General features: G+C 34.6%; 1 protein-coding gene and 1 pseudogene across 1 annotated transcript in view; both read right to left on the minus strand.

Annotated features, from left to right (window-relative positions):
- CGRRF1 (cell growth regulator with ring finger domain 1) overlaps positions 1-24335 on the minus strand; it is a 55319-nt gene that overhangs the window by 7128 nt on the left and 23856 nt on the right. Inside the window, exon 2 of the mRNA XM_044661979.1 lies at positions 21153-21292. Coding sequence (XP_044517914.1) covers positions 21153-21292 — 140 coding nt within the window. The remainder of the gene's footprint in view (positions 1-21152; positions 21293-24335) is intronic.
- On the minus strand, positions 16962-17074 carry LOC123238388 (annotated as a pseudogene).

The following is a 24335-nucleotide window of genomic DNA, read 5'->3' on the forward strand; positions in this document are numbered from 1 at the left end:
CTGGATGCCAGGAGCTACAGTTGTCTCAGGAACCAAGTAGTAAGGGGTTTGCTTGAAGCACTGTCCTCTTCTCTTGTTCTTTCCTTAAATGCCACACCACACAGGATCCAGGGGAAAACAGGATGCAAGGTGTCCTTTGCTCTGAGGTCTCCCAGGCTGGCAACAGTTTTTGCCTACCACTAATGGAGTTCACACACAGAACACAGATAGACTTCCTCCTCCTTCATTCCAACCTGGAATTCCCAGCTCCAGCTCCTTCCTGCTAGGTACTTCCTAATCAATATATAATCAATACCTAATAACTAGCTAATCTAATCTTACTCATAACAGTTCTTATTTCTGTTCCAGTTTCTTTACCACAGCAAATATGTTGTCTAAAGAGAAGGACAGGCAGTCCATTAACTTCATATCAGGTAATAATCTCTACAAGCAAATTAGTGGATTATTTGCATGCAATAAGCCTGAAAGTTACCACTCCCCCCACCCCCGCCCATGAAAAGTCCTATAGATCAACACAAGCATTTTTCAAAAGGTTTGATTTAAAAAAAAAATACTGCAATATAGACAACTGTTATTTGTGTACACTACTGGCTTATGTAACCCATAAAAAATCATTTACACTTGTTTTTTAAATAAATTTTCATTATATTTGAATATGAATTCCTGGCTCTGATACTTGGGAGCTAGTTGAAATTATGGACAACTTCATTTTTGAATTTCAGTTTACCCATTTGTAAAAAATAGAGAACAATATTTATATTACCTACCTCATACATTTTGAAGAAAATCCAGTAAACCTTCAAGTGCTATACAAATGAGAACTATAATACATGTATTCATTATGACCTGATAATTCATCTTAAACAAAAAGGTGAATGCTAAAAAAAGAAAATCTAGAAAAGGCAATTCTATCCTCTTACACTTTGCAGTCTAGTAGAAGATAAGGCACATAATAAATAAGTGTATTAGAGAGTTACAAACCAAAATCACTATATAAGGTTTGAAGGGAAAGTGAGGAGGGAGAGGACCAGACAGGAAAGGATTTATAAAGAAGGGTAGTATCTGAGTTCTGCTGATGTCAGTAATATTAGAATATAAAGACTAGGTGGTACCAGATTTTAAATGTTCTTAAATTTTAAAAGTAAAGGAGATTTGGAGATTTCTTTTAATAGAGGAATGATTAAATATGACCTGTATACAAAAAATATTCCAGTAAGAGGATCTGATATGCATGTTGCAAAGGGGAAAAAACAGAGGTCAGAAGACCTATTAGGAGACTACTGGAAAAATCAAGTCAGGTGACAATGAAGGACCATACTAGAATGGTGGCAATGGAAATAGAGAAGAAGTAACAGATATAAAAGATTCACAGAGGTGAAACACATAGGATTTGTTACCTAAATGACAGGATATGAGAGGTTAAGGAGAGGGAAAAATCAAAAATTTATAAAAAGGTTACAAAAAGAAGAGAGAGAATGGAAGGTAGTGCCACAAACAACTACTTGAAATCTTAAGATTATTTGGAGGGCAACCTGGCCTTTGGAGTGTTGATTTAGAGATAAAAACTGGGGAACACCAGAGGTCTCTGGTAAACAATTTGAGATGTGTGTCAAGAGCTCAGGAGAGGTCAAGGTTAGAGACCTGAGCCTCATTTATATAGAAATTGAAGTAACAGGAATAAACAACATTTTTAAAGGAAGGAGAAAGTTAGAGAAGAAAAAGGCCAAGGTGAAAAATATCCACAGAAAGGGATACTGAAAAAAGAATGGGGAAACACATGACCTGGTAAAGAAATAAGAAAGACTTTACTTAGGAGAAGCTCAATATCTCCCCATTTTTCCCTTTCTATAAATTTTCTTTCATGGGAGCAGGGAGCTCTTTTTTAATACCAAGTTAAACACAATTCCCAAACCTTCCCTACAATAGACACTAGTTAGTGGAAAGGGAGTCCTGTGGAAAAGTAAAGAACAAAGTTAACTAAGTCATTATTATCTCCCTCCATTCAAGAAAACATAGTAATTAAGCAGAGCATTAAGTATACTTTGATACTATTAACAAACTTTAAAATAACTATAGTTAGCAAGTCATCAGTGCAAAAATTATCCATGCTTAAGATTTTAACTCTTAAAGTATGTGTGTAAAGGATACAAAATGCTTAAATATTTCAATGAAATCACTGGTCTATCAATGAAGTTATTCCATTTACTAGTACAGATCTAAATCATCCATAATCCATCTATCTTTTTCTTATCCTGTGTAATTCTTCCACAGAGGATACATATAATTGCGCTGGGAACCTTCCTCTGGTCTTCAAATTTTATGGAAAATAGTCCAAGATTCAAACTGTTGTGCCTTGTTCTGAATATGATTGGTCTTTATCACAAATGTATTATTGTCTTTTTTGCCACTTCTGCCATAAAAGATGTTATTAATAATATGCCAACTTCCTTATAGCCACCACATTTTTTCCATTGCCCTTTGGAGTTATCTCTACTTTTAATTTCTATGGGATGTTGGTGTTCCATAACTTGCTAAAAGTTCCATTCTCTGACTATTCAATTCTGGGAGTTATTCACTGCTCACATTCAGTCTCTAAGACAGATTCTGAAGTACTAACTCAATGGTCTGACCATTAAACTGCATGAGTAACCTGGGAGATATGCATTCTTCATCAATTTGGTTAATTTAATTATTGTGCAAATGTTTCATGAGATTTTGGAATCTCCTATAAGTGGTTCTATATTGCTCCAAGATTCAATGCAATAAGACCATGTAGAGAACCTTTTTGTCTATAGAGAATCCTTTTATCCATTTAGAGTTTCTGTAAAATGCCAACTAGTGAATATCTTTCCACATGTATCTCAAAGAAAATTAATTGTTTACTTTTAATCTCAATGTTTCTATGTATGTGTGTATATCTATTTCTATATCTATGCAAATACAAAAGCTTTAAAGAGTTAACTAACCTTGCAAAATTCTGTTTTTAACTTTACACAAGGCAGAACTCAATCTCAAGTTTTTACATATAGTCAATAGTTAATTTTAAATTTAGGAAATGAAAATTCAGTCAAAGTCAAGTCTAACACAGCCATTAAGCAGATGAAATATTCCATTAACAGGAATTAAAATATTACCATTAAAATATTACTTTAACAAGAATTAAAATATATAAAGTATAATTATATTTTGTAGTTTTTTCTAACTCTTGCTTGGTTTTAAAATTTTCCCTTTCCCATAGATCTGACAGGTATAATAATCTTGGTTGACTTAATTTATTTATAGTTTCCTTCTTTATATTCAGGTCTTCACCCATTCTGAATTTATGCTGGTGTAGGTGTGAGATGTTGATCTAAACCTAATCTCTCCCATATTGTTTTCCAATTTTCCCAACAGTTTTTGTCAATAGTGGATTTTTTGTCCCAAAAGTTGGGCTCTTTGGGTTTATCATACACTATCTTGCTGACATCACTTACCCCAAAGTCTATTCCACTGATCCTCCCCTCTTTTTTTAGCCGGTACCATATCATTTTGATGACCGCTGTTTTATAGTATAGTTTAAGATCTGGTACTGTTAGGCCACCTTCCTTCACATTTTTTTTCATCATTTCCCTTGATATTCTTGACCTTTTGTTCTTCCAAATGAACTTTGTTATTGTTTTTTCTAATTCAGTAAAAAAGTTTTTTGGTAGTTTGATAGGTATGGCACTAAACAGGTAAATTAATTTGGATAGAATGGTCATTTTTATTATGTTAGCTCATCCTACCCATGAGCACTCAATGTTTTTCCAATTGTTTAGATCTAGTTTTAATTGTTTGGAAGTTTTTTGTAGATGTGTTCGCATAATTCCTGTGTTTGTTTTGGAAGATTTGGTAAATAGATTCCTAAGTATTTTATATTGTCTAGGGTGACTTTAAATGGTGTTTCTCTTTCTACCTCTTGCTGCTGTGACTTTTTCCTTATTTTAATGAAGGGGGCGATATGGGTAAAAAGGAGAGAAAAAGATTCACTCAAAAAAGAAAGCATATGGAGGAAGGGTAGAATAGAAAAGAATAAAAGTGTGGGCCTTATATATTTCTAAAATGGAAATCAACATAGGAAAACAATGGTTAGAGAAAATTAACCAAAGTGAAAGGAAAATGAAAGAAAGAAAGGAGGGAACTGGAAGAGGAAAAGAAAAGGAAAACTGAGAAAAGGGAAAGAAGAGAAATAAGAGAATATGGAGACAAGGAAAAATTGGATGCAAGGGAATCATGCTATACAAACATGGAATCTTGTGCTTTTTCTTTTAAAAAAATGTACATGGAGGAAAAAAAGATTAATTGCTAAAACACAGATTAGAATGAATAGATGAATAAAAAAAACATTAAGTGCTAATTTTCTACTAATCACTATGCTGATTGCTGGAGATATAAATAAAAAATCAGAACAGTCTATGCCCTCAAGGAGTTTACATTCTAATTAGGAGAAATAAAACATAAAAGAGGAGTTAGCTGCAATAAAGATGGAAAGGCCCAGTAACCCTAAAGCTGCAGCTGAAAGATTGCTAGAGGTTCATTAGGGTGTTCTCGTTGGTGTAATGCCTAGGAATTTGGAGGGTCTGGAATCAAGGATGATTTGCTGATCCTTAATTAAGTATATATATATATATAGCATATGCTGAACGAATAAGATAAAGACACAACAAAGGTAGCACTAGTATTTTTTCTAAAGTGTATAGTCTGTTTTGAATTCCATGAACTTTAATATTATTCTAGCTATTCTGGAATTTTAGAGTGACAACAAATTGCCAAGAATCTGAATCTGACAGATTTATTCATTTGATTTAGAGATATAAATGCCAATTAAAATATTTTTGCCTTCTTGTAATTAAAATGCTGAGGATTTTTACTTGGATTTTTTTCACCTTTAACCTATATAATAAGTAATACTTAGAAAACAGATAATTTAGGTACTATTATTTATTTTGCATCTAAATGTCTACTCACTGAGTAGAGGAGGAAAGAAAAGAAAGCTAATGATGATTATTCAGAAATGGAGATAAAATATTTGTGAAAGTTATCACTTTGAAAAAATTGAATCTATAAAATTATATTCTCAAACAAGTATCTAAAAATATATATTTACCAAGTATAAGATTTGTAGTGGAAACTAGGACTGCCTGCTTTGTTTCATGCTGAATACTTCAGTAGAAAGAGATTTCAGGGGTCAAAGGTTTACCAGACTTTATGTAGCAATAACCCCAAATTGTGTAGCCTTTCCTTCTACTTTTTATAAAACAATCTATGCAAATAATTTTCTTGCCTAATATCTTATGTAAATAAAATTAAGAATCTATTATAATTTTGTATCATGTGAACCTTAAATATATAATAAAATAACATGCAATTACTGTTGATAAAATCCCTTAGAATTTTCACAATCATAACAATAACTATATGATTGTTATAAAGATGGGTTTTTGATGCAAGGTTTCTAAAAATTCAAGGGCAGTAGTGATATTGCTACTCATAATTCTTTTTCAACCATTAATTAAAGAAGACATTTTGTCTTCATAACAACTATAGCAGGAAACCCAGTTTCACATAAATAAGATGCTACAAGGTAGTAAAATTTGTATGGTTTTTTTCTTTGATGAACCAAAAGAACTGCTTATTCGTGGATAGCCAAAACATAATAAGATTTTCAAGTTCAAACATTTGTTTCAATGTTAATACCAAGACAAGTATAAAACTAAATGTACCATATATTCAAGATAAATGGTTCCTTATACATTCGTATTGAGAAAATAACTGTTTTTAAAAATAAAATGAAAATTGTTTCTGCAGACTGGAACTAATAAACACATAATGATTTTTACTATTTCACTTGCAGAAGTATTTTGTAAACTGGGAAAAAATATATTATTTTTTAAATTTATTACCATAGTTCTATCTTTTTTATAAATGAAATCATTTTACCTCTCTGGATGATAATATGAATTTGAGGTTCATACAATGATTTGTATACTAATCTTTTTTCAAAAATGCCAAATATGCAAATTTCAGAAAGAAAATTTTGTCAATAAGTAAGTTTGCTTCATCTTTGTTATTCTTAATAAGAAAATTGGAATTTCTTTTTTTAGTTCAAGCACTCTCAAAAGTACTTTAGCATGAGAAACCCAACATGTTTCACAATAATGTGTATCTAAAGTGCTTTCCTTTTAAAAATATGCTGGCTTGCTGGATGATGTTGGGCTTTTTTTTTTTTTAACAAAGTTGTCTAAGAATTTGAAAAACTATATGCAGCTTCTCATTCATATGTCTCTACCTTTTGAACATTTCTAAACAATTGTTCTGTAATTATGTCAAATTCACCATGTCCAAACATAACATCAAAACCAATCCCTCTTCTGAATTTTTCTATTTCTGTTGAGGGTATTACCATCATACTAGTTGCACAGGTTTACAAGTTTGGGATTATACTTAACTCTTCATTCACATTCACCTCACTTAACTGCCAAGTCTTGCCAGTTCTGCCTCCACATCTTTCTAATCCACTGTTGTTTCTCTACTCATTTTGTCATTCCCCTAGTTCAGGTCCTTCTAATCTCTCTCCTGACCTACTGTAATAGCTTGCTAATTAGTACCCCTGCTATCAACCTCTCCCATCACTAAACCACTCTTCATATAGCTGTAAAAGTGAAAGTCCAGGATACAGCGGTAAAATTAGAGGGGCAGACATGGACTTATGCCTCTTGTATTAAACCCTTTAACCACCCCCCAGAAACAGGTGGTGAAGGGGGAACAGATAACACTTATTCCTGTGAGCTGCTGGAGGACCTCAAATTCCTCTTCTGCCAGAACAACAGGCATAAGGACACTCCAAAATGAGTAGACCCCTGTCCCCTTCTCCTCCTGGTTCTCTTAAATCTCTTACTCCTTTTTTTACATTTTCTGTTCTTTTTTTTCTGTTTCTTTAATCTTGCCAGCTGGACAGAAAACTCCCTGATTTAAACCCTGCTATTTTTTGTAACAGTGCCACTTCTCTAGTTGCTTTTAGGATGAAAGCTCTCACTCTGAGTCACTGAAGATGCTACTCCCAGCCTGGATCTCTGGATATTTGCCTAAAGTCAGCATTTCTCCCTCTCAGACGTAGGCAGGGCCAGCTACACAACCATACCTAGTTTTGAAGAAGCTACAGAAGATTGAGACCTTTGTCCCTTTTCCCTTAGATATTTGGAGAGGGGGGCATTGTGCAGAAATGGCAGGGACCCTGTACCCCTTAACTTAGGCAGACTGTGAACAGGGAAATTCCCTTTCCCCTTTCCTGCCCTTGTGACTCCTGAGGAAAAGACCTTTATCCTTGGACTTCCTTTTAGTTGAGATAGACAAAAGAGATACACCTCCGGGGCCCTGAGGGTCTCAAATAGACAAACCTTCCCCCCACCCCCTCCACTGAATGCCTAAGTGCAAGGAGTCATGACCACACTACGGGAAAGAACATAAAAAGCCCAGAACTGGGGGACTCAGGGAGCAGCCTCCCATGGCTGTTCCACTCATGCTGTCTTGCTGGCCATTAATCCTACCTTACTAATAAATCTTTCTTTTTACTTTTAAGCTAAGTTTGGAGTCCTCTCATTCCTGAGAAAAGTTTCCTTCCCAAACCCAGGGGTTCACCATTTGCACCGCTATAACAAAAGAATGGGATTCAAATAATGTAAGACTATTCTATACCCACTAGAAAAATGAAGAGGGAATTGAATAATGTGTTCTGAAGATCAATGAAGCATTGCAACTTGGGGTGATTTATCTTGCAAATATCTCATCTTAACAAAACAGGAAAAAAATGGATGTTCAATAGTAAAGAAGAGTTTAAAACTTTTTTTAGAAACAAAAACAGAACTGAAGAGATTATTTGCTTCTCAAATCCCCCAAACAACAGAAATAGTGGAGTGGAGTGGAGTGAAAAAAGACAGGAGGCAAGGATAGTAACAACAGAGTAACAATAGAGAGACCAGGGAGGAATGTCTTTCTATATGTATACTGACAAGATTTATTCTTTATACTATATCATTTGATTTCTAATCTTCCTCTGTAATGTTGCACTTTATTGTCCAAGCCTTTTCCTCATTCCATTATCCTGACAGACATAAGAATGTTTTTTTATTCCTTGCCCCAGGGCATCTTCTAAAATTGGGATAATAAAGATTATTATAAATATAAATATAAGTATCATCTTTTCTTGTAAACAAAACTAGCTTTGATCAAACATGTCCAGGGGCAGCATGGCTGTGTCCTTGATTTCTTCCATTAGGATAAATGATAGAAGTAAAATTTTACCAAACCTAACTTGGTTTCTCCATCTAAATTAGCAAGGATGAAATCCTATGATCAGGCACGTGATTTCCAATGTGATTTCCATCAAGGAGGGGCTGGAAAAGGTTAGCCCACCTTAGAGAAGAATTGGATTGTATGTGGGAGGGTTTATTAATGAGCTTAAAATTGTGTTTAAATGATTCAAGAGTTTTCTTAAGTCTCATTTAATTAATTAATTATGAGTATTTTTACATGGTTACATGATTCATATTCTTTCCCTACCCTCCTTCCTCCCCCATCCCATGGCCAATGAGCAATTCCATTGGGTTTTACATGTATCATTGATCAATACCTATTTCCATATTATTATTTGCAGTAGAGTGATCTTTTAGAGTCTACATACTCAATCATATCCCCACTGAACCATGTGATCAAAGAAACGTTTTTCTTCTGTGTTTCTATTCCCACAGTTAAATGATTCGAGATTTTGGATGAATTGTCTCTGATCACCAAGGGAGATCATGAACCATTAATTTATTGTTTATTACTAGTCTAATAAATAAAATTATTTTTCTTACCAAAAAAAAAAAAGTGAAAATCCAGGAAAGCTAGATGGCTGAGTGGATAGAGTGCCATACTAGAGAAAGGAGGTCCTAGCTTCAGAACTACATTTGAAACCTCAGATACTTCCTAGTTGTGTGATCTTGGACAAGTCACTTAACCCCAACTGCCTAGTCCTTATCACTCTTTGCCTTGGAACCAAAATTTAGTATCAATTCTAAGGCAGAAGGCAAGGATTTTTTTAAAAAGTGATATCCCTAAGGCCTAAGACTGACTATATCATTCACCCTTTTCAAGAGGTTCCAGTGGTTTTCTGTTTCCTCAAAGATCAATACAAATTCTTCTGTTTGGTATCCAAAACCCTTCTCAATCCAGTGCTAGCCTGCCTTTCCAGATTTATTAATCAATCAATCAATATACATTTATTAAGCACCTACTATGTGCTAGGCACTGTGTTAAGCAATGAAAATACAAAAAGAGATATTAAATAGTCCCTACTCTTAAAGAGCTTACAATCTAATGGAGGGAAACAACCTGCAAACAAATATATACAAAATAAGCTTTTTTAAAAAATAGGAAACAATTCTCAAAGGGAAAGCATTAGAATTAAGAGGAGTTGGGGATGGCTTCCTATTGAAGTTAGTGTTTTAATTGGAACTAAACGTAAGTCTAGCGAGAGCAGAGAAGAAGTGCATTCCAGACATGGAAGATAAGCCAGGAAAAATGCTGGGAGCTGACAGATGGAATGTCTTGTTCATGAAATAGGCTGAAGGCTATTGTCACTGGATGGAAGAGTATGTGTTGGGGAATAAGATGTATTAAGTCTAGAAAGGTAGGAGGGTTAGGTTATAAAGGGTTTTAAATGTCAAACAGAGCGTTTTGCATTTGATCTTGGAGGCAATAGTCACTGGAGTTTATTGATTAGAGGAAAAATATGATTGGCCCAGAGCTTTAGGAAAATCACATTAGTGGCCGAATAGAGGATGGATTGTGTATTAATAGAAATTTTGTACCTTTGAACTACATCTCCCAGCATCCCTTTCCTCTTTCATCCCCACCTTGTATGCTTATGTATTGTTTATAAATTATGTGTAACCCCACCCTTGCTCCTCTTCTCTCACAACCAAGGCTGGGTTAGTTCCCTATTTACTCTAGCTCTTTATTTCCCTTACTTCAAGTTATTATTAATAAACTTTATGAAATATAATACATGGAGTATTTGGATATTAATTTTTAATCTTACAATTGTATACATATAGAATATTGTTTTGCATAGTCTTGAGAATACTCTTCTACTCATCTCATCACTGCCTATTAGAATTCCTAAGAATTTGCTCAAACAACACCTTCTAAATGTTTTTCCTGATCCCCCTGGTTACTAATGTCTCAAAACTCCTCACCCAGCCCCCAAATATTCTGAATCTATTTTGTATGTATTGTTTCTATTTATATATACATACATACACGCACACATATATACAGGGTCTTTTCCTCTTACAAAAGTTCTTAAATCCTTAATAGACTATTGAACTTTTCATTTTTATAACCCAGGTACCTAGCACAGAGCCTGGGGCACAGAAGCTATTTAATAAATGCTTGTTGATTGATTACCAATACAAGTGATTTTCAAGCATTCAATGTGTTCTAAATTACACAAAGGACTACACTTTCTTTTACTTTCTGTCTTAGTAACAACTCTAAGAAGTAAGGGCCAGGATTTGGCAAACAGGATTAAGAGGCTCATACAGATAGGAAATATTTAAAGTCAACTTTGAACCCGGATCCTCCCAACTCAGTGCCACCTAGCTGCCTCCAGGCACTATACTTTTAACTAGTGTTTCTAAATCTACATTTTGTCTTGACATCAACTAACTCTTTTAGTATGGAGTCTAACATAATTTTCCCATATTATATCATATTCACTCTTTTAAAATTGTCAATTATATGGAAATTTTCTCTGAATGTGACCAATAAGTTTACAAAGTAAATTTAAGAAATTTAACAAATATTTTCTAATATCCATTTTAAAAAATAAAATAAATATATATATAATCAAATGGGCATTTTAACTAAATGCAAACTACAAAACATTTTAGTTTATCAAATAGATGCCATGAACATAAAGGCAACTGTTTCCCATTATATGATCCACAAGTGTAACCACTCAAAGTTGCCTTGTGTATGATCTGGCAAGCATAATTTCAACCACATCAATAGATACAAATGGCATCAATGTTTCTCCTCGATGATGTCTTTTACATTTAGCATTTTTGCTTAAAAAAAAAAAAAGCAACCTTACACACAATGTAAACAATTCCCTTCATGTCTATGAAAGTTTTTTACTCATTAAAAGCATATAATTTTCTGTAGAAAAAAAATCTGTTTTGCAAAAATTTTATCGTCCGTTTTTATGATATTTCAATTTACTAGGTTTTATGACAAAGCAAAGAGAGTGGTCTTTCTTCTTCATCAATAAAAGTACTTGTGAATTCCAAAGATAAATATAATGGATTGCATCTTCTGAATTTGGCTATTTTACTTTGTGCCTTTCTATGACTTAAAACATCTCTATTGTCTTTGTATTGTTTTAGTTATTCCAGTATGTTTTCTTCTCTTAAGTATTAATTATACAAGGCAATGGGATATTATTTCACTTTTTTAAAATTAGAGACAATAAATAATTTAAAACAACTTAAATTTAGTTATTTCAATTTTTTTAGTTGAAGGGTTTTTAAATAAAATATTATATTTTGCTTACCAAAATGATATTCAAAACTATAACAAATATTCTGATTTTTTCACTTTCACACAAAGACTAACTTCTAGTTTATATACTTTATATTGTTATTGTTACAATATTCCAATGCAGTAAGCAGTGCAATAACTTAACCAAAGGGTAAGAGCATAAGGTCCATGTTAAAGTTGAACCTACACCAACTGAAATTTCACATTGTTTGCATATACTGTATAAAATAACTCTACTCTGTCATTATTACCAGAACATTGTTTTCAATGGGAAAAAAAGCAAATGTATTTACTTGGGAATTATAATCAATATTGTAACCAATAATTTTTGCCATTCCCACAATAATCTTAGGGATATAGCCAGCATTGTGGAAAACTGTCACGTCATTTTTTGAAGCCTTTTGACTAAAACAATAATTGAGGGAGAGTAGGTTCTTCTGTTATTTTCTTAACCTAAGACCTGTAACTATTCATGATCTTATGTGTACATTTTAAAATATCTTGTAAAATGTTTCGGAAAAATTTCTCATAACATAACAAGAACAGAAATACCCTGTACTAATGTAGTGTTATAATTATGGGAGGTCTCGATCTATTTGAGATGGTAAATTGATGTACAGAGAGAATAAGATGACCCTTCTCCCTTATATCAGTTGCCCAGGCAGGATCCTTCAGATCTAAGAGGTATATCCCTTGAGGACCCACCTGGGGTTAATTGATATATTGATTTGGGCTCTTTAGCTGGGATAATGCCTTGTATTCTGACTGCGATTTCTCCCTTCCCAAAACAAGCTTGGAAACTGCTTTAGGAAGGTATTTTAAACTTTATATTAAACAAGAAGGATAGGGGTAAAGGACTGTGGGATAGGAGACCCTATTCTACTGGTTACTAATGAAATCTCAGCTGCTGGCAGATGAAGAATCAATGTAGCTTCCCTCTGGTTCAGTCTGGCCAGGACTAAACCAGAGTAGGTAAACTGTTGGGATATTTTGACTTCTTCTTCAATAGATCTTCAGCCTTACAGTTGAGTTATTTCCACCCTTTTCCACCCTCTTCTTCATCTCCTGCCCACTTCCCAGATCCCTCCTGGGCCCTGGGAAACCTAGATATCTAGATGATGTAACTCCTAATATCTAGGGGCAGTAGACACCAAGTGGTCAGGTACAGGTTGGAACAGTATCTTAAGTACAGGAAGAGTTTTGCAGAGAGATGTTTGCACCCCTCACTCCAAGACCAGGATCCACCGATCTCCAGCCTCAGCACAGGTCAAAGACCCAGAATTTCTGCAGGATTCTCAACTGCCCCTCCTCCTGCCTCTCACATGACTTCCCTGGGAACATTCCATCCAACTGACTTATATGTCAATCAAAGGTGATCTTCAAGCTCCCAGAGATTCAATATAACAGTAGTTGTTTCTTAAACTGACCAAAGCTTAGGACAGAAGATATTACAATAAAAACACAAGGAGGTGCTAATAAAAACTTCCCCTGGGTTGCAAAAGATCTGCTTGGCTTTAAAAACAAATAATAAAAAATCTCTTATCTCTTTCTTCTTACGTGAAATATTTCAAGCTAAATGAGAGCTTGGACCATTTGTAGGCATCAGAAAATGAGAAAGATGATGGAGAGATGGAATATTAAAAAGAGGAAATTAATGAAGACTCAGGCTGCATTAAATGTCTTTTTGGAGGCTCTATGCAAGCTCTCTATTAAGCTTCACAGTTGTACCTTGATTTATACCAATGAAATTTAGCAGTTCATCTTCTTAAGGACAAAAGTTTGATTGTAGTCTAGAGTTAATACTCATCCTCTTCCCTCCATCTATCTTAGATTTCTTTTCATCCAATATGATAGAAATTTCAGAACCAAAAGGGGGCTATCTTTGGACAGGTAGAATAAAGGAAATACACGGTTTGTTTTCTGTTCTATAGCTATGTTTACTTTTTTAAATCACTTTTTTTTTTTTAGTGAATAGAATTCTGGAGCCACTCAGTTATTTCAGAAAGGGCCTACTTACTCTTTATGAGTCACAAAACAATAGTATCTCCAATCTTTTGCCATGAAAAAGATAACTATATTTATAGATGAATATCTATATCTATAGAGATGAAATGGTTTATTACAAAACTGAATTACCTGAAAGAAAAAATAGAAAACTTTTCTATTTCCTCCTTGCAAATTATACCCTTCTGAGTCACATTCAATAAACAGAGTATATGTTATTTAGGAAGTAGGTATCTCCCTTAGGTTTAGAAGATTCAGCTGAAGAGTCATTTTATGTAAATAAAGTATGTCAATCATAAGGCTTTAGACGAAGAGGTTGCTGACAAGTAGACATCTGTAATCTCATCTATTAACAAGTTTCCACCAATGAAACAGATTACAATCCATTCGTGCCTATTTATCCAGTGTAGTTTTTTTGTCCATGTTCTCCTATGAGTTCACCACAGAGGGTCTCATCCTACATGCTAGGAATCTTTCTCACTTTTTCCTGATGTTGCCAGGACATCTGTGGAGAAATTCAGCTGTCCCCCTATATTATTGCTTACCCTCAACCTATGATTAGCTCATCTTTTTCAATTATACATTATTCCTGCTCTTAGAAGGTCCTTTTCTCTTAAATACTAGAGTCTGATAAAACCTATTATGCTTCTCCCTGCTATCCTCCATGTGATACTAATTTTCTTTAGTAACTGTGTAGTAGAATATCGGTATGAAAAAATATAGCTTTTATTTCAAGGAGAAGGTTGAAATTTTCTGAAAGCAATCTAGCCCTCCTTTATTTCTGGGGTCAACACACTATCCATTTCTATTGTTTGTGAATGAATGAATGAAAAAGCATGAATTAAATTTGCAAAATACTAAAGGATGAGTATACAAATATAAAAGCAAAAAAGCCTTTTTCCTCGAGGATATTGCAAGGGAATAGTGGCTAGGGAACCTTTGGTTACATGGAGTTATATAGGGGAGTTATTTAACATACTCTATTTAGAAGAGCTATGGAGTTGATTTGATCCTTGTTCAAGATTTTAGAACTAGAGGAATAAGAGGTGAGTAGGGAAGGAAAGGGTATATTCTATGACAAAGTAATTGTCAAGGTGGCTGTTTTTAAATGGTTGAAAAGGAGGGAGGGAAATGAAGTATATCTGGGGCCTTTCTAAAATAAATTATCTGGAAGAGGCAGTCACTAATCAGGAGAAAGAAGCTCTAAGACAAAAGTTCCTCTGGCATGGTGTCCAGTGTAGACTACTAGGTGCTTGATGAGGAAGCTTGGGAATAGGTGAAACTTTGAGCAAAAAGTCTGAGAGGGAGAGAGAATAAACTCCCAACAAATTACCAAAATATTCTTGGTCTGAGTTAGCCAGAAGAACTACTCACTCCTTATTGGAGGTTTCCTGGAAAATAGTTTTAAAACCAAGGCTTTAAAAAAAATTCCTGTCAACATTACCGTCTGATAGTGGACAACTTTAGGATTAAGCTTTTAATTCCATATTATTGATGCTAAATGTGGGCCATGTGTGGGAAATCCCATTGAAGGCTATTGAACTTGTTGAAACGTTTGAATGAAGAAACAGTAAATGATGTCAAGTCTTGGTACTTCTTGTGCTTTGTATATATAATCTTTGAAATGATTGTTTTAAGGACTTTTAATCACAATGATGGCCTGCTGCATTGAAAAATGTTTTCCCCTAATACTAGAAATGTATTTTAACACCATTCTCCAAAAAAAAAATTCTCTATTCTTAAGAATGGCTGCATAAAATAAGAATATAACTCATGCATATTTCCTATCATCAACAGACTAAAGTCAAACTGTGCTTCCAGAAGTACAACTGTCATGCAGTCCAAAGTCCAAAATTCTATACAAGATCTTTTTAACCTCAGAGAATAATTGCCACAGTTAACATTTCTTATTATTCTGCTTTAATATAGCGATGCTAGAAGTACCCATAAAGTTTCAAAACACTTACTCTGTGCCAATGACATTTTTCATTAATATTTTTGCATTTGAGAAAAAAATTTCCCTCTCTTCTACCTCTTCTCTACCTGAAAAAGAAAAAGGGGGAAAAAACCCTTCTACCAAATATGTAGTCAAGTAAAACAAACTGTTTTGGACTTATCCAAAATAATGTTTCAATCTGTACCCTGAATCCAACACATGTCAGGAGATGTATCAATGAGGTGTACTTAATTGCCAAATCTGATGATCCTTTCTCAGGCCTCATCCATTTTCAAACCACACTCATTTGCTCTCTTCTCTCAGTTTTCACAATATGGTTATCCTACTGGCTGATCATTCCTCAGATTCCTTTGTTAGCTCATCATCCATTTCCTGAATCCTAAATGTAGCTGTTCCCCACTGTGTCCTAGCCTTCTTCTAGTCTCCCTCTGTACTCTCGGTAACCTCATCAGTTCTCATGGGTTAAACTATTATCTTTATATAGATAACTATAGATATGTAGATATAGATATGTGTGTATGTGTACACATATGTGTACAGTCAATATTTGTGTGTGTGCGCACGCGCACACACACACACACACGTGCATCCAGCCCTAGTCTGTTCCCTGAGCTTTGGTGGGTATTTAAGTTGTACAAAAGAACAATGAACTAATTGAACAGAAAGAAGTGAACAGACTTGAATTCAGGAAACTATACGGTACTTTCAACAATCTCAAGCTGCTGCTTTCCTCAAACACACACATACAAAATTTTTCAAACAAATATTAATTCTATAGTAGATAATTTCAGACCATAGAACACCATGATTTCCAAAGTACCCACTATGCTGAGAGCATATATCCACTGCAATGCTGAAGTATGCTAACAGGTCAATATTAGAGCTCTTTCTTCAGGGCTTTGACAAAAATATTGATTTCTTAAGAGGTGGCATAAAGACCATATCTGCATCTTCACAAATATCTCAATTTTGTAGGGCCTCAATTGTAAGTGAATGCTATTAGGTATAAGAAGGTTAGATCATCAAAAGGCTGTTACCACTTCAGCATTCCCTTCCTATTGTGATAATTAAAATTAAATTATGAGGCTGTTAGTAGCTTTATTACATCAAAGTAGTGATAGTAAATAGAGGGAAATGTAGGAAAGAGGTAGAGAGCAGCTTAGCTAAATACCCCAACTGCCATTCTAATGGAAGCTCATAACCGACAAAGGTTCCTTTAGGTCCAATTTCCAGTCAGAAGTCCTCAAGAGTCTCTTCAGCAAGAGTATGACTCGAACTGAAGGAGACTCCTGAGGCTAACTTTCTTCCTTAAACCAACTTTCTTCTCGAAGCCAAGCTCCTAGCCCCAGAAATTCAGGGCTTTTTACAGTGGTTTCTTGTCCCTTCCCCTCTTCACAGGGGCCATATGGAACGCTTCACAAATTTGCGTGTCATCCTTGCACAGGGGCCATGCTAATCTTCTCTGTATCGAATATGTTTAAATTGAATATTATCTGTATCTTGGGCCAAAATTTGTGCAAACAGGGTAGGGCTTTCCATGTACCCTTGTGGCAATTGACACCAGGTCCACTATGAACCTTTCCAGGTTAAAGCAAATATCTGACATCCTTTCTCTGGAAAGGTCCAGTTCTATATATCTACCTCCCAGCTCAATGAATCTGTTGTCCATTAACTGGTAGGGAGTTTTGTCGATTTTTTGTACATTGCCAAACAGCTGCTTCCTTGAACCCCAAATGGGCATTCATTGTCTCTAATATTTAATTAACAGTTACCTTGACCTTTGTTGGCTTTTCATAGATATATTGTACATTCCTAAGTAGGCTAAATAAAACACATTAGGTTAGAGGCTGTGTCTTGAACATGCTTTATACCCACACACTACATACAATAGTTATTCTAAAAGCATTTGCTAATGATGGCATTAAAATGACACAAAAAGGCTTCAATTACATTCTGTTTTGCCACTATACCCTAAGAACCAAGGAGTCTTTCCAACTGGCTTGTGGTTGAAGTCTCCTAAATAAATCTTCCCCTATTAATATGTAAGCTCCTTGGGAGCAGGAGTGCCTCCATTTTGAATCACGGGTACTGTTGCTTTACAATGGCCATGGTACTTATGGCCTACTAGTAGACAATAGCTATTCATCTTAGTATATATGTTGATATTTCATAAGTTAAAAGGCCTGTTCAGATGTGTTAAAGAATGCCCTGAAAAGTTCTTCATTTTCTAGAAGTTTTATGTTGAATAAATTATTTAGTTTCTTGGCATAGTTTTCAAATCAATCTAGCAGGAGTCCAACAAGTATTTATTTGGCACTCATGTGCTTAATTGGCACTGGGCTAAGACCTAGAAATATAAAGAAAGGCAAAACTATGATCCCTGTCTTCAAGAAGTTCTCATTCAATTGGAGGATGAAACAAACTTTGAGTGCCATATAGTTACAATCCAAGGACTTTCAGATGCAAATAATGAGTTGGAATATGAATACCTAAGACTGCACTATTTGACCCAGGATGGATCTTTGTCATCTTCTCTTTATTCAACATGAAAGAGATTATTGATGACTGTAACTGATGTCAGAAATACTTTAATGCAGGAGGTCAAATGAGGTGGTGTGAACAAAAAGACTGAAAATTGTTCAACACAATATAAATTTAAACTGGCTTGAAATTTTACTGTTTTTACTGACTTATGTTTTGGAATATTAATTATAATAAGCTTGTTGTGTATTTACTGCATTCTTGATTTTAGTTGTTAAGCAAGGCAAGAGAATTATCAGAAAATTCCTTTTTGTACCATTCTTGACATGCAAAAAAAAAAAAAGTTAGTTTTGATGCTATGCAGTCCCAATATTCACTCACTGTTGTTCCTTTTGCTTACACATGCTTAATACTGTTGTGAGTCATATATTTTCATTCTTGTTTCACAGTCACATCATCGTAAGAGTTAGATATGACCCTTGAGGTTATCTAATGCAACCCCTATATATGTATATAAAAAAGAAAACAGACTCATCGATCTCATTTTGTTATCTATGGTTTCTTAAATAAACTTGCATAAAAGTTTTAAACTTCTTAGAAGTACTTCAGGAAAAGTTGTTTGTTTTTTAAAACTTTATCCTATAAGAGAAACAAACAAGTTAAAACAATAAAAAAAAAAACATAGATTTAGAGCTGGAAAAGACTTTAGAGGCCATCTATTCTAACCTCTTCATTTTACAGTAACTTGCCCAAAATGACAAAAATAAGTAGATTCCAAACCCAGATCCTCTGATTCCATAGCTAGCATGCATTATACTGTACCCCATTGATTATAACAATTTGGTTATTTCTTATGTTAAATTTTGCAAACTATTATAATAACACAGGAGAGGCTACCAGTAAAAATGTCTTTCAATCTTTTGAGTGAAATATTCCTTTCCTGCTACCCCAAGTCCCTAGTCTTTTCTTCATATTCAAACCTGAAGATAACGGGGTTTTTTTCCTCCATTTTATAGAGACTAAAACTGATAAAGGACTTCCCAAATAACAAGAAGCAAGTTAATTAGTGACAGAATCTAAATAGAAATTATATTGATGTGTTCAGTCCAGTGTTCCATTCACAAAACTTTATTGATAAAAATGTTGAACAACAAAGGACCAAGCATATATGCATGAGAGGTATTCCACTAGCCACTTCCTATGACACTGACATTAAACCATTAACTCTTTAATTCTGGTCATCCAACCAGAAATGGAAGCAAACTGTTGCCTACTTGAGAGGGTGGGAGAGGAGGAAGGAGAACCGAAGAGCAACTAAGTACTGTAAATTATCCCCACTTCAATGAACCTATATTGAACAATCTAACTCTAGAATCATGAAGTGCCCGTTATGTTCAAGGTGCTAGGGAATGGGAATATAAAAGCAAAAATGAAATAATTCCTACTCTAAAGGAGCTTGCGCTATATACGAATCAATACAAGGACAATAAATGAAAGTGAGAATTTGAACTATCCTCTCTAAGAGGAATTTGAGGAGGCTTCTTTGATGAGATGATATCTAGGAGTTAAAGGAAAACAAGAATTCTGAGAGGTCTGTATGAGGAAGGAGTCCATTTTTAGCATGGAAATGGACTGCACAAATGAATAAGGGCAGAAAATGGGTAGCTAATAGATCAGTTTGACTAGAACACAGAGTTCATAAAGAATTATGAAATTGGACTATAAAGGTAGGTAGATGTCAGACTGAGGAAGGCTTTCAATGCTAACATGTTTGTATTTTATTCTATGGGCAATACAAAACCAATGAAAGTTTTTGAGTAACCTGTCTATATTTGTGTCTTAGGAAAATTAATTTGATAGTTGTGTGGACAGTGGACTGAAGAGGGAAAAGAATATATGCAGAGAGAACAATTAAAAGGCTCTTATCACTAATCACTGAAAGATGATGAAGATCTGAGTTAAAGGGTAGTAGCTTTGGGAGTAGAGAGAATTGACTGAAGAAATGTTATGGAAATAGAATCTAAAAGATTTGGCAACTAATAGGAAGAGTCAAAGATAACTACAAGATCACAACTTGGGAGAACAGAGATGCTTGGAGGACAAACAAGTTTATAAGGAAAAAGATAATTCATTCTATTTTGGATATGTTGAGATTGAGATGCCTATAGGCAGCTGGTGATACAGGATTATAGTTCAGGAAAGAGATTAGAGTTGATCACATGTATATATGGGAGTCATTTACATAGAGACAATAATGACCCATGGAGACAGATGAAATCACCAATGGAAAAATTGCTGAGAGAGAAAACGGTCCTTGAGGATACTCACACTCAGAAGAGAGAAGATGGATGATTATATAGCAAAGAAGACTAAAAAGAGCAGTCAGGTAAGAGGAGAACCAAGAGAAAGCAATGTCACAAAAGCAAAGGGAGGTAAGAGTGCTTAATCATATTTAAAAATATTAGAAATATCAAAGAAGATAATGACTAAGAAAGGCATCATAGACTTGAAGTTAGAAGACTTGAGTTTGAAAACTTCTTTTCTGTCTGACCTCACACAAATCACTTAGCCTGCCTAGGCCTCAATCCCCCCCCACCAAAAAAAAAAATATATATACATATGAACTGATTTAACCAGATAATTTCCTCAAAGACCTTTCCAATTCTAAATCTATATTAGTAGGTCCTCTGATCCCTTCCAGCTCTAAATCCTACGAGTTAGGGAAATGACAATTAGATTAATTATATTCTGACAGCAATGCAATAGTCAGATATATACACCAAAGATATGATTTCATTGGTGTAGGAACCTGCTCACCAATGTAGAATAACTTAGTAAGTTAGAGTTGCACTGAGGCTCAAAAGGTCAAGACCAGTGGTAGCAGAATTCATTAGTATCAATGGCAGGAATAAGTTTGATCTTACTAACTCCAATTCTGGTACTCTATTCACTATGCTACACTTCAGTTGAATCAATTGAAAACACAAAAACTCTAAATATGAATTAAGATTCAAGAATCACAATATATGAAAGAGTACAAAATATGATGTTAAAAGGGCTAAGGGAAAAGGATTGAAGACATGGAAAGTTGTGAGAAATGAATACTAACTTGTGACTGATGCTGAAGCCGGATTAGTAATAGCTAAACCAAAAGGATTCTTGACTTGTTTCATCTCCTTTTTGGATACTCTTGTGTTTAATTCTATTTCTTCTGAATTTCTCAGAATTACTGGAACCTCCAAACCAAACCTAAAGAAAAATAAGGAGAATTCAAGTAAAAACAGTTAAAATCCTAAAAGGGATCTTTTATACTATATTTTTCAAAGTATTTTAGACCATTTTTATTTTGTACTTTAATGTTGCAGAAAAGCAGGAATTTGTATTGTTAGACTGTATACTCAAATGTTCAAATGGGTCTGTCCTCTAATCACTATGGGCTTTCATTCCATCAATGCAGATCACAATTCATACATGCTTATCTAGTCTATATTATTCTTGTCCATGGCTTTCTACAAGTTTACCACAAGGTGTCCACCTAACATTGTAGGGTTTCTCCTCCAGTTCTCCTGACATCCCAAGAATACCAAGAGAACTCACAGGTTGTTCAGGAATTATTTCTCATTTCTGCCAACTGATTAGCCCATTTTCTTTTTCCAATCTCATATCTCTTTGATGAAATCCTTTACATAGAATTTCTTTTGTAATTCTTTGTTTTTAATGTATGAGTTTGCTCATATCCAATATGCAACTTTACATTGCCATAAGCATCAATTCTTTGGAGAATGCAGTGTCTCTTGACTCAGCATAGATCACTTAGAGATAACAGGAGTATTTTTTTTAATGAGCCTTTGGTTCAGGTAGAAGCTTGAGAGTTAGTAAAAGAACCTAAAGGCAATTTCCAAAAGGCAATCCACCCCACACTCCTACTTTTGTTCAACTATGAACATAACTTAGTATCCATTTGGAGTGTTCATTCAAAATAAAAAATACTGATAGACAAAATGCTACATGTTGCCTATTTAACTACTTATGTTCTGGACAATAAACATTCTTTACAACCTTGGTTTTTTCATGTGTGGATCTCGCTCTTTGAATGATTATGATCTAATTCAAAAAGTTTTGCAGGGCCTCAGGGTTTGATACAATTGGGTCAACACCAACCACAAACAGAAGGGTTATGAGGATTTCACCATCAATAAGAATTCCTTTTTAACTTGGAACCCTGCACTGTAATGCTTCCATGACAGGGGTAAAAAAGCACATGTCTCCCTATTTTATGTTTCCCTAGATATTAATGTTATATCTTTCAAGGAATGCACAATTTTCACCCACACATACTGAAGACATCTTGTTAGAAGACAATCTCTTAAGACAATATTTTGCTATACCAAGTCAGATGCTTTTCATAGTCAAAAAATAATTCCGTGGCATAGTGTATTTTCTATGGTGGTTAGTTAATGATGGGACAGTAAAGATATAGTCTAGAACAAAATATTGTTTGCAGAAGCTTGCTTTTTACTTTCTAATGCCTTCATGTCGAGGATGCCCTCAGTGTGTATGTGTGTGTGTATTTCTACATATAAAACAGTACATATGTGTATCAATTGACGAGTCATGCTTTCAGTAGTCTTTAGTTTAAGAGGCTTAGTGAAAGGGATGATTTTTTTTTTCATGTTCCTCAAAACTGTGTCATCTCTGGATTGAGAGCCAGGCCTAGAGACGGGAGGTCCTAGATTCAAATCCGGCCTCAGACACTTCCCAGCTGTGTGACCCTGGGCAAGTCACTTGACCCCCATTGCCTACCTTTACCACTCTTCCACCTATAAGTCAATACACAGAAGTTAAAGGTTTAAAATTAAAAATTTAAAAAATTTAAAAAAAACTGTGTCATCTCTTGCAAAGACTTCTATACATAGTTGGTCCATTCTACCTACTCCTATCACCTATTTTCTTCTCTGCCACATCTTCTTCCTTTAAAAAAAAATATCCAGAACTAGGATGTTAAAATCCAGAAGTAATAATAGCGCCATTGTACCTTTAAAGTGTTTGCTCTAAAAATTGCTGCAAATCTTTTCCATTTTTCGTCTGTGTTTCTTCTAGTTTCATATTTCAGTGCCATCATTGACTTTTCTTAGTTGGGTCTCTCATCAAGTTTTCTTCAAAACTAATTTCACCTTGCACTGTGTCATGCTATTTCATGAGGTAACTAAGCTTGATTCAAGATTGTTGCTACCGTATTTTTAATTCTCCAAATCAGAGGGACCAGAAATTTAAATCACAAGACCTGAACCAAAAAAATACTGACCATTGTTACAAAAGAGGTAACCAAAGAGAGGCAACTAGGTTGCACAGTGAATACTGACAGGCCTGGAGTCAGGAGGATCTGGGTTCAAATCTGGCCTTAGACACTCCCTAATTGTGTGATCCTAGGCAAGTCATTTAATCTCCAATTGCCTAGCCCTTGCTATTCTTCTGTCTTAGAACTGATACTAAGACAGAAGACTAAGAGTTTTGTTGTTTGTTTGTTTTTTAAGGCACTGAGGGACTATTAACTACCAATCTATATACCTACTTTTTCCTCCTTACAAAAAAGGTCATAATAAAGGAACAAGGCTTTTACAATTAAATTCAACAACAGAAAAAATTTTACAGCAACAGAATTGATTTTTTTGTTGACCAAATACAGTATTTTCCTTGGTTATATGTTGCAGCCTGGTCCCCACAGGAAAGACTGAGTGCATGAACAATGTCGGTTGCCCAGATTTCAATATGCATTTGGATGGACAACCTATAGAGCTTGTCCTTTACTGTGTATATCTGTGATAGAAAATACAGTTGAACAACCACTTGGGGCCAGCATTAAGTAAGAGAGGGAGGTTAGATTGTTTTCAGAGATTTGCAGAGCTCCTTTATTGACTCCAAGTTTTCATGAAAGTAAAGTCCCATCTTTTTAGTTCCAACATTTTATTGGGTTACTGTATGATATATGAACATAGAATAAAACTGCCTCTGAAAAATTAAAAATGGATATTACACAGGCAAATAATGAAAGTGACCAGGTTGCAATATATAACTAATGAGGAAATAAAGGATATCATCAAGGTAAGAATGAGGTGATAACAAGTGATTAGCCAAAGGGCTCCATGGGTACTGTTATAATGTTAGAAGAAATTACGGAAGGTATACTCCTCACCTCCATGATAAACCACTTATGGGAGAAAATGGACAGGAGTTATAAAGAAAAGGCAAGCATGGATGGATTGTGATTTGCATTTTGAAAGATATTTTGTTC

This window comes from Gracilinanus agilis, chromosome 2 (assembly GCF_016433145.1).
Source record: "Gracilinanus agilis isolate LMUSP501 chromosome 2, AgileGrace, whole genome shotgun sequence".
Lineage (NCBI taxonomy): Eukaryota > Metazoa > Chordata > Mammalia > Didelphimorphia > Didelphidae > Gracilinanus > Gracilinanus agilis.